The sequence below is a fragment of the Octodon degus genome, unplaced genomic scaffold (genome assembly GCF_000260255.1).
Source record: "Octodon degus isolate 3935 unplaced genomic scaffold, OctDeg1.0 scaffold00064, whole genome shotgun sequence".
Classification (NCBI taxonomy): domain Eukaryota; kingdom Metazoa; phylum Chordata; class Mammalia; order Rodentia; family Octodontidae; genus Octodon; species Octodon degus.
The window spans coordinates 920,726-932,285 of NW_004524640.1; the positions used below are offsets into that span (position 1 = coordinate 920,726).

The following is an 11,560-nucleotide window of genomic DNA, read 5'->3' on the forward strand; positions in this document are numbered from 1 at the left end:
AGTAAGAATATTACAATAAAAACAAAATAAAATGACAAAGAAATAGGCAATTAAAGTCCCTAATACATTCTAATATTGAAAATCCATTACCTTCTTGTTTTTATTTCTAAAACGTTTTTATTTCTAAAATTTTTAAAATTCTGTTTGTGTCATCATACAAAATCCTTATGGATTTCTCAAAAATAATTTTGAATTCAGAACAGTTGTGATATTTATTAAATATTTAAGAAAAATCTAGGATTAATGGCTTAAAGAAATCTGTATCTTATATGTAAAAAGAAATGGTATGATTCCTTCTTTTTATGTACAAGTTGAGCATGTTATGTGTAAAATCCATAATCAGAATTGCTTCAAAATCCAAAACTTTTTGAATGATGACATTACACTAAAAAAATGTCAGATTTAGAGCATTCTAATTTTGGATTGGGATTGCTCAACTGGTAAAATCTATGCAAGTATTTCACAAGTAAAACCAAAACAAAAAGAATTGGAATTACTTTTGTTCCCAAATCATTTTGTAGAACAGATATTTAAACTGTAGGTGCTTTGCAAAAGTAAATTTCAAAAGTAGAGTCCTGAACTCATTTAGTATCTCAATGATAGTTAAAGATAAATTGAAGACAAAAAGTCAGAAGTGTAGTGTGTGACTGGTCAGTGGTTTGTGTTTGGTGATCCTGCTGACTCAGGAATGTAATCCTCGTCTGTGCCAGTTGGACATTTATGCATCTTCCTTCAGTTGTTCACCAGTCTTGGAAAGATATACCAAGACTCACTATGACAGTAAAGAAATGAAGATAAAAGTAAACTCAATTCTTAGTATGTCAAAGCAGACTTCAGGTAGTAAACTGGCAAATACCAGCAATTAACCTTTTTACTCTCTCCTAAATGCTGTGTTATTTAGTAGGTGCCTGCCTGCTTGGCCCTCTAAGAGACTTTGAAAATAATTACCAGAGCTGTTCATTAATCTCAAATTGCCATCTACTTCACTTCTTCCATGTCCAGAAGAGTAGTCTGTGTCTTCATACACTATGCCTACATGGTTGGTTTGGTAGGTTATGTGCAGCCAAAAATAAAAGTGAATGTAGGTTCTCCCTATTGTGCTTGTTACAGAAGTGGCATTAGGAGAATTCTTGGACCTTAATCACACCTTCCTTAGTGTACCATGCTCATGGTGGTGATCCCAGACTGCTGCCTCTGTGGGGCTAGTGTCACGTATCCCCCTTGGGATACTGTGGGAAAGGAAATGGTGGAGATAACCACAGGTTTGTCAGAAGTGCCTTCTGTTAAGGAAAGTTAATACTGACAACATTTTGCATATCACTGATGACTAAGTCACGGTTACCATAAAAGAGGTAGTGCATTCTGTCAGTTATATTCTTACACCTAACACTTATAATTTATAAATCAAACCAGTAAAAATAAAGTAGTATGTGGGAGTATAGACTGTTGTATAAGACAAAATAGATTAATTCATACCCCAAAAAGTGGCTTTGTGGAAAGACTTTTGCTAAGAATAACAAACACAGTATGTGTATATAAATGTATAAATCCTATTGAACTAATATAACTATAAACTCATCCCAGAGGTAATTGACTCTCATTCCTATAATTCTATATCGGCAAGACCATTGAAATGAAGATTTTCAAAATAGTATTTTTACAGTATTCACTTATTTAGGCTAGAAAGTCTTTTGAGTTTCTAAACACCCTAATTTTAAGTAGATGATAGCCAACCTGCATATTTTCATTCATTCACTTCTAACTAAGGATTCATTTCTTTCCACTATATTACATAAAATTTATTGATATAAACATGCTTGTTAATACGATCAACACTCCTTCCTAGCGCCTGAGGAAGAGTTTGCCCCCAGGCTTGTTGAGACGAGTTTCATCAACTTGGACAACTACCACCTCAGCCACGGGTCTGCCCACCTTGGAGCCTGCGCCAGTGCGGAGGGACCGCAGTGCCAGCATCAAGCTGCACGATGCACCTGCATCCAGGTGAGACAAGGCTCCTGCTGGTTTCCTGTCTCTCTGAGAAGTTTCTTACTGCAAAGAAGGACTTACAAATGAAGAGAGAGGAGAGGCCCAGTTGATTAGAGTTACAATCAATTACAGTTGATTGGAGGCCAGCCATGAAAATGGAAAGGGTGTGTAGTTTAAATGCAGAGCAGCGTAGAATTGATATTGGGTAATGTTTTAGCCACTTTCTTATCACTGGGACAAACTGCCACACACCCATAATTTAAAGAAGACCCATAATTTAAAGAAGAGGTCAATACAGAGTGGAGAAAGGGCATGGCAGAGGAAAACAGTTAGGTACAGAGAAAAAAGGGAAGATCCTTGGTCAAGAAAACACCCTTCCAAGCCATGGCCCTAGGGTCTTGCCTCCTCACAGCAGCCATCTACTGGATTCTTCCAGGGATGTGTCCCCTGGTGAGGATACCCTCCTCAGCACCCAGTCACCTTCCAAACACAGAAGACTTTGGGGGGACATTTTACTTCTAAATCACAACAGGGAAAATGGGTTTGGTTTTAAATACAAGGGCAAGAGTGACCCAAGATAGTGGCCCATTGTTTTCACCTTCAATGGAAAAGATTGAGTGCAGAATAAATGTGAGATAGATTCTGCCTACTCCGGAGGTTCAGTGCCTTCTGGGACACTGAAATCAAAGGCACTCAGCTTGACAGGTACAAACAATTATGAGAGTTCCAATCCACAGAGAAGCTGTGGATTGTGGGAAAGATAGGAAAGTAGCTTAAAAAGTACATCATCTTCCCAAAAGTATGTATGTATGTATAACTTTATTTTGCATATAATTTTACAAAGTGACTTAAAAGCTAGAATTAAATCCAAAGACAAGATACTGTAAAGATCTTCTGAAAAGAACTCTGAAGAAAATACCTACTGTCAGAGATTTGGGAGGGAGTTATTGTATTTCTTAGTTTCCAATTAAAGTATAAAATAGTATACTTTAAATTCAATATTGGCAAGAATATTTATCATATAATTTCATTTTTTGCAGCACACACACATAGAGGTTTCATTAACAATCCAGCAAGGAAAAAAATACCTATATCTTTGTTGAGTTACAAGATAGTGATATCAGAAGTAATTTTTTTTCATTATTTTAATTTCTAATGTAAATAAAGCACCATGCTGAGGTTGGCAGAGGAATAGACACCTTCTAGTGTGTGAGAACTTAATGACTGCTAACCTTTCTTGGTTTCTTGGTTAAAAGTGTTCAATTGGTTTCTTCCCTATTATTGTCTATATTCAGATAAACCTACAGAATCTGAAGCAAACTCAAGCAATTTTGTCATTTCTCAGCTCCATTCCATTTTACATTCTTACTTTTTGTAAAATTTCTTTTAAGTAGCACAACAGCAGGAAGTTATACTATGTTTTAGGAATATTCCCTAGAGATTGACTTGGTAATATTTTACTTTATAAATGTTGATTGTTGTCAATTTGTGTAGCATAAAATACTGCTGAGCAGTAGCTAATACTGTTATAGTTAAATGTGCTTAAGAAAATGCCTTATGTGCTCAGTGTGTATCCCTATCTTATTTTACCAATTTCTTGTCATAGTATAGTTAATGCTTCATGATTTTCTTTCCATAGAATGATATGGTGGAAAATCCTTCCAGCCCTTCTCAGATATCTTCTTTCTTTATGCTGTTTTTTTGTTGCTTTTGTTCAAATCTCATTTCCCCTACTCTTCGCTTAGTCAAATAAAATTGAGGACAAAAATTGAAAGCATAGACTACTGGAATATATTGGATTATTTTGCTGAATTCACACACCAACAATATTTAAATGGCAATGGAATACCCATCTCTGACAAAACTAAAAAAAAATGGGATATAAATGAAGGACCATTTTATATCTGTATATACAAAATAGGATAGATAGATAGCTACTTTCTCTTAATTCAATGAGAAAGATTTGTACTGATAGTGTTTGAAAAGGATATCATGTCTGCATTTTGTACTATGAATAACCACTAAGAAGATAATATGCAATGTTTTAATTACCGAAACTGTCCTGCAAATCGGTTTTGAAACTGTCTCATTGCTATTTGTTTCTCAATAAAATTAATTTTAAAAAGAAATTGAAATCATAACAAATAAGGTTCCATGAAACTTTAAGAGCTTGTTTCCTAGGGATGCTGTCATTAACTTAACTCCTATAACAATCCTTACAAAATAAATACTCAAAGTTAAATGTTTTCAATAGAGATGAAATTTTACATATTTTACTCATTAGCTTTCTCCTAAAAACAGTCCTTCATATCTTACTTAGCTATAGATTTTCCTCTCTTTACCACTCAGTTTCACTGTTCCGTAAAAGTCCTGTCATAAAATCTGAAAGTGATACAACTTTTTCCTCTCAGAACCAATTTATTGTATTAAGGGGACACTAAATGAGTAGTGACCAGTGTATGCCATAAACTGAAACTGGCCTTTGATTATAAACCTGAGATAAAGCCCTCTTCATGTGGAGATCTGTTATTCAAACAGATGATTGGCTTGAAAACTGCTTTGAGTTTTAGCCCTGAAGTTGCTTCCTTTTAAAGCCCTCTTCTCTTCCTTTCCATACTTGTCCTTTCCCTGGGACACCTTGAGGACTACAGCAATCAAAAGAAAAGAAGCATTAAGGAGATAAAATTAAAAACAGTCTATACCTCATGACTCTAGATACCATTTCCTTCTGGGAAATGGTAAATAGAAAAGAGGCAGAACCGAAAAGCAGAAGAATCTGGACCATGCAGCCTGTAGTGGTGCTGAGCCTCCATATCCACTCCAGGAAATAGTTAGGAGAAGAGAAATGGTGCACCATTAGTGGGATAAATTAGATGGAAGAGTAGAAGCTGGTGGTTAGAAAGTCTTGAAAGAAATAGAAAAGGATAATGTACATCATACCCTGAGTCATTTGAATTAAGCATGCAACTGACCCCTGCCTTTATATGTGAGACAAAAGAAAACTATAAACTTTGTAAAAGGGGGTACTATCCACTCAGTAAGGCTTCTAGGATCTGGGATGGAGTTGTTACAGAGATAGATACTGGTAAAAATCTACTTGGACACATAGGATTGAGGTCTTTGTTCATAGGCCCAGAGATATTTGTCTTTTCCTTGTTAACATGAAGCAAACAAAGTTTTCCTTAAACTGATTTCATCTCTACAATCCAAATTATGATGTATAGATGGGAATCAGGAAGTGAGTCTATGAAAAGCACAAACTGTGGAGATTATGCAAAGCAGTACATGAGTGCTGGGGAACTATAATGCACTTTATATAAAAGCATGTATTCAATTTTGATAATAGTATAATAAATTAAAAGTAGTGTATATAGTATTAAAATGAGATAAATGGGCCGGCCAGATAGCTCAGTGGATTAAAGTACCTGCTTAGGCAGACATTGGGTCTGGGTTCGACCCCTGGCATACCCTGCTGTCCCCACTCCTAGGGCACACTGAGATGCAGATTGAGACTGGTCATGGTGGCACATCTGTAATCCCAGCACTTGTGAGGCTGAAAACAGAGGATCACTACAAGTCCAATCTGTGTAGCGACAGCCTGTAGACCCTGTACTAAATACATTAAAAATAATAATAAAATGAGACAGATATGGCCAGTATTTTATTTATTTTGATGTCATCAAATACTTATGCACTAAAAGTATTCACTTGTTGGGCTGGCCTGATAGCTCAGCAGACCAAAGTGCCTGTTTAGGCTGAGCACAGTGGCCAGGCTTGTCCCACCTCTGGGGTCCGCTGAGATGGTGATTGAGAATGGGCATGGTGGTGCACACCTGTAATCCCAGCGCTTGGGAGGCTGAAAAATAGGAGGATCACTATAAGTCCAACCTAGTAGTGAGACCCTGTAGACCCTGTATCCTCTGTACTAAATGCAAAAATAAATAAAAGTATTCAGTTGTTATACTTGATAAATTTTTCTTTTCTTTTCTTTTTTTGGTATTTTAGGGAAGGGTCTAGAGGGTGTTCAGCATCTCACTACTAGCTCAGACTCGTAGAGATCTGCCTGTTTACAGCCTCTCAACAGTTGGGATTATAGGCAAGTGCCACCATGCGCAGTCTCAATTGCCTACTCAGTGTCCACCAGGGGTGGGACTGGCATGGCAGGCCTGGGGATTGAATCCCAGGCCCCTGCACCTGCTTGCAGGTGGTTTAATCCACTGAGCTATTTCACTGGCCCTTAAATTTTTCAAAGTAAGTACTTTTTTAATGTTTTTATTTGGAAAATAACAATTTTACAGCTAGTCTTTATAATAAATGTTTTCAAGTTATTAAAATGCTATTTGAGCTTTAGCCTCTAAAAGTCTACATAGAATATTAATTCATTGTGTTATGTACAAAGAAACTAAAATATTTACTACACAGGCATAACATAAAATTTCCTCACAGAAAATCTTATCATCAATTCATCAGTCCAGCAAAATGAGTTGAAAAATGAGTACTGGAAGGAAAAAGTTGATAATCTGTTTCAGACCCAAGGTTTTCTTTGATCCTATTATTCCCATCATTTCAAGCAGTTGTAAAATGCCTAGGATGAGATTTCTAAGGACGTGAAACAAATACTTTATATGCTTCCAATAATTGTTTTAGAGAATTGGTGAAGTTCATTGCACTTTTCAAATGTTTCTTTTATGATAGATTTCATAAACTACTATTAGAAGTAAGAAGAAACAGATAGGGCCGGCCAAATAGCTCAGCAGATTAAAGCGCTTGCAAGCAGGCATAGCGGCCCAGGCTTCAATCCCCAGGCCTGCTGTGCCAGCACTGCCCCCGAGGTTTGCTGAGTAGGGAATTGAGACTGGGTGTGGTAGCACATGCCTGTAATCCCAGTGCTTGGGAGGCTATAAACAGGTGGATCACTATGAACCCAAGCTAGTAATGAGACACTGAACAAAGAAGAAGGAAGATGGGGAGGGGGAGGGGGAGGGGGAGGGCGAGGTGAAGCTTTTAAATACCTGGATTAATGATTGAAAAGAAAAATCTCTCTAACTTAGAAAAGAGAGAGGAAAAAATATAATCCAAATATCAGACCATAGAATCAGCCTCAACACAAGCTGTAGATTGTATTCTTTGCCTGATTTACTGATAATCAAAGAGTATGGCAATAGCACAGCACATACTCCTGCATTCTTCCTTTTGTGAGATCTGATAGTATTAGTGTAGCTACCTAAATGTCCCTTTATTCCACGTTAGAACATGTTCTGGTTTGGATTTAATATTCAAATTTCTAAAAAAAAACTCATATAGAATATTGTCAGCACAGAGAGGGCTATTTGGCTATGGAACTTCTCAAATTGGACTCCTTTCATTACACAGCGAACATGTCAATCTCCAAATGTCCATGACCCCACATTTCCATTAATTTCAGGTTTATTTTCAATAAGTCTTCCAGACAGACCAGACACATCCTGCCTGCAGTGCCAGCCTAAGATTGGCAGAAGGTCCAATTGTCAGATCATGTTCATGCAAATGACATTTTATCCAGGACAAAATTCGCACCAACACAGGTGTCGCTAGAACACAGTGCAAGCCCCTTCCCCTTACAGCAGTCCCAAGAGCCTCAACGCAGCTTCCTGAACTGTTTTCTCTCCCAAATTAGGATGAATTCTGTTTTAGATTTAACTTGTAAATTTTTGTGCAGTACATGGAGCAAAATCTTTCCTTGGAATTCATCCAAAATTCATATCCTGTGAATCTCTCAGTTTATATAACATTCCTCCATAGATCTATTAATTCCAGATTTACTTACAGTAAGCAACCTAGATGGACCAAGTACCTTCTTATGACAGCATTATCTAGAAGACTGACTGTTACTTTCCCCGTAGTAGATATTAATGAATTTAGTTTCATTTCTGTAACTTGCTTTTCTCTCTCTCTCTCTCTCTCTCTCTCTCTCTCTCTCTCTCTCTCTCTCTCTCTCTCTCTCTCTCTCTCTCTTTCTTTCTTTCTTTCTTTCTTTTCTACCAGGGATTCAACTCAGGATCTTGCGCTTGCCAGGCAAGTGCTTATTCTACTGAGCTATCTCCCTGGCCCCATAACTTTCTTTCCAGGGTACCATCATTAAAGAAAACTTACAGGCAAGAGGTCTAGTGCTAGGCAAATACTGCAATAAAATGTTTTGAATGAAAAAATGTGTTGAATGGTTTTATGAGGGTTTAATTTTTTGAACGTGGATTTGCAAGAAAATTCTGGGAGGAATATGATTTTAGAACTAGGTGAAAGTGTTTGATTCACATGAATTGAATAAACAATATTTTCTTTTCTTTTTTGTTAGCTAGTGTTCTTTCCAAGTGCCTGATACACATCCCTGTGACAGGACCTGAGCCTACATAACATGTCTTATCATTTGGAAGGAAAGTGGTCTATCAAAGAATGTTGACCAATGCTCAGATTGGGGATTTATTATGAAAATGATGTTTGGGTTCTGATATGATTTGCCCACTAATTATTGAATAATGTATTCAATTTTTTTTTTTTTTTGCAATCTTATCTTGACAGTACTGTTAATCCCGATTCTTGGAGTAGCCCAGTGATAATGACCCTCACCAAAAGCAGATCCTTCACTTCATCCTATGCTGTGTCTGCGGCTAACCACGTAAAGGCTAAGAAACAAAATCGACCAGGCAAGTATCCTGCGGGGCGAGATGCTCCTCCTCTGGCAATTCAGTCAGGGAGTAACTGACCCTAAACATGGAAATCTTCTGAGGGTGCTCTGCACTCAGATGTCTTTGTTGTGATGTTTAAAGGAGAAAACGTTGGACTGAGATGCAGCTGAGTGGTGGAGCACTCACCTCTAGGCAGATGACAGGGGATTGCTTTACAGGTGCTGTTCTTCCTCCCACAGAAGGAAAGGAAGCAACCAAGCAAAGACAAGAAAGCATCAATAACTAATAACCAGCTAGTTCCTGAAGTTCCCACTTCATGTGACCATAGAAATCTCTAGAAGTTGCTGTACCAGATTTTCTATCTTGAAATTACTGGATGAATAGGAAATGAGTTGCATAGTTCCTTGTGATCTCTAATTTTCATTTTTATTTTTAGACTTTGGTAAAAATTACTTTTCAGGAGCAGGGTATTTGTGAGTTTGAGGAAATGTTTCACTTGCTATACATGACCTATGATAAGGAATTTAGATATCAAAATTAAGAAGGATAAAGTTTAGATAGGAAACTAAAAGGATCCACAAAGAGATTGCCTTATTTAACCAGAATTTCTGTGGACTCAAAACTGGGACAAACAGTTTTGTCAGATTCTGTTTGAATTGTTCCCCTCCCACAATCTCAACGGAGAGCCTGAGGTGTTTACTCTGACCTCCTCTGTGCTTGTTAGAAGGAGAATACTAACTCCAAGTTTTTACTTCTCACATTGTAGAGAACTTTCATGAGGCTTTCAATTACTTTCTACCGAGTTTCTGAAAATTCTGTCTTGAACAGCATGAAAATTCATCAGATGGCTCAAGGGGAAGCTGCCCCCCTCTGGCTGAGATGTTTGACGTGCCAGCTCTGGTTGTGAGGGCAGCCCCAAAACTTCAGCTTCTTTGTCATCACTCTGGTGACATTGCTTAAAGCCCTGCTGGCGCGCCTCTCTCACAGCTGCCCCCTCTGCCTGGATTCTCAGCCTCCTGCTCCCTTCCAGTCCTCAGTAAATAACACTCCCGGGAGAGCGCGGGCTGCAGCATGTTGGCCCACGCTCAAAGGTGCTCTTCTCTCTGGGCAGCCAGTTCCTCAGAACTCTGCCTTGAGAGTTCTTTCTTTCTTTTTTTATCCTCAGCTTTTCCATTCTCAAAAAAGCCTGAGTTCAGTGAATTGCATTTTCACAAAAAGCAGAAGGCCCCCCAAACAGCAATGTTTAATAAATGAAAAACCCATGTAGGTTGCTTATCTTTCACTAATATTCTAAGGGCCACCTTGAAATATGAACTTTAAAATTTTAAAAAGCAAAATTTAGGGCAGTATCACTGTTGTTACATCTAGTAAAAACATTTAGTACTTTTTCCTTTGATTGCCTATTTTATATAAGGTAACTGTTCCTTGATATCTTTGCCTAATGTACTTAAATCTCTCTTGTTTAGTGTAGGAAGGCACTTCCTCCAAAAAGGTAGAATTTTACTGGAATTCCACTAGAGAAAGAAATCATTATAGGTAATCTGGTTTTGCAACAATAATCTGGCCCTCTCTGCTCTGATGTTCATTAAACTTTATAACTTAGAAGTCCTTAATGACCTGAGAAATAGAATTGAGTTTTTACTAGGACCAGGCAATGTAGGATAATGTAGGCAAATACTTAACTGAAAAGACCCAGAGGGCAAACACAGATTAGCTTGGTAATGACGATACTCATTTGGGATACCAGAAAAGTGGAAGAACTGAATTCAAGAATTCCACTTTAACAAGACACTCTTATAGGAGCATTAAAGTGGCCAGAGCTCTGTAGGATCCTTTCATCCCCTGCAAAAATTTGAACAGTTACCAATTAATCATCAGATTTTAAGAGCTCGGATTCAAATATAGACTGTACAACCATCATCCCTACATACACAAGAAACATCATGAGTTAGAGTTAATTGCAACAACATCAACAAAAAATCTTTCTTGGGGCCGGGGAGATGGCTCAGTGGAATAAGTGCTTCTCTGGCAAGCACAAGGGCCTGAGTTCAATCCCCGGATCTGTAAAAAAAATAATAATAATAATTCTATAGATTTAATATGTACTAATTCCCAAAGAAGGATATAATTATTATGTAGCACAAACATATGCCAAATAAATAAAAAGAATTTTTCACCAAAGGTGTTTATGATAAATACGTTCTAGAATGAAAAATGATAGCAGGAAGTATGAGATCTAATTGAAATAAATTTGAAAAACATGGATGGATCCAAATGAACCTTGCGTGTGTAAGTATTATTTTTAGACTCATAGGTAGCTTTGTAGTTGTTGTTGTTGCTGTTATTGTGACTGGGACTCCTTTTTTCTTCCTGGTACTGTGGATCAAACCAGAGGTACTCACCGCTGAATTACATCACCAGCCCTTTTATTTTTTAATCTGGAGATATGATCTCACCCAGCTGCCCAAGCTGGCTTGAAACTTTGAATTTTCCAGGCTTCCTGAGTACCTGGAATTACAGTAGATATACTATGTCATGCCTGGGTTTTTTTGGTAGTTTTTGAGGTTGGTAGTGGGTAGTTTTTCTGAATGTCGGAGTCAAACTATAGGACAATAACATGTAACTTAATGGATAAAGTATGAGTTTTAGTATTCTGTTTTATTCTTTTGCAGAACAGGAAGGAGAATCAGATGAGGAAACTGAAGTACACAAATCTTAAGTAACTTTTACCAAAGGCCACATGATTGCTTGCTTTTTCTTTTAGCCTTGGGACTAGACTAAAAAAACCATTAAGGACATATTGTTATTCTGACTTTTTTTTTTTTTTAGTGAAAAAAACTATTTTCTTAAAGCTTTTTTCCACATAGATGCAAATTTTTTTTCCATAATTTTATTGAGAAACAAATAGCAAT

The 11,560-nt window shown here is 37.3% G+C and overlaps 1 protein-coding gene across 1 annotated transcript in view; it reads left to right on the plus strand.

Moving 5' to 3' along the window:
* The window catches only part of Pde3a (phosphodiesterase 3A), a 353,121-nt gene that overhangs the window by 283,363 nt on the left and 58,198 nt on the right, over window positions 1–11,560 (plus strand). The window contains exons 4-5 of the mRNA XM_023718933.1: window positions 1,847–2,001; window positions 8,542–8,666. Of these exons, the coding sequence (XP_023574701.1) occupies window positions 1,847–2,001; window positions 8,542–8,666 (280 nt within the window). The remainder of the gene's footprint in view (window positions 1–1,846; window positions 2,002–8,541; window positions 8,667–11,560) is intronic.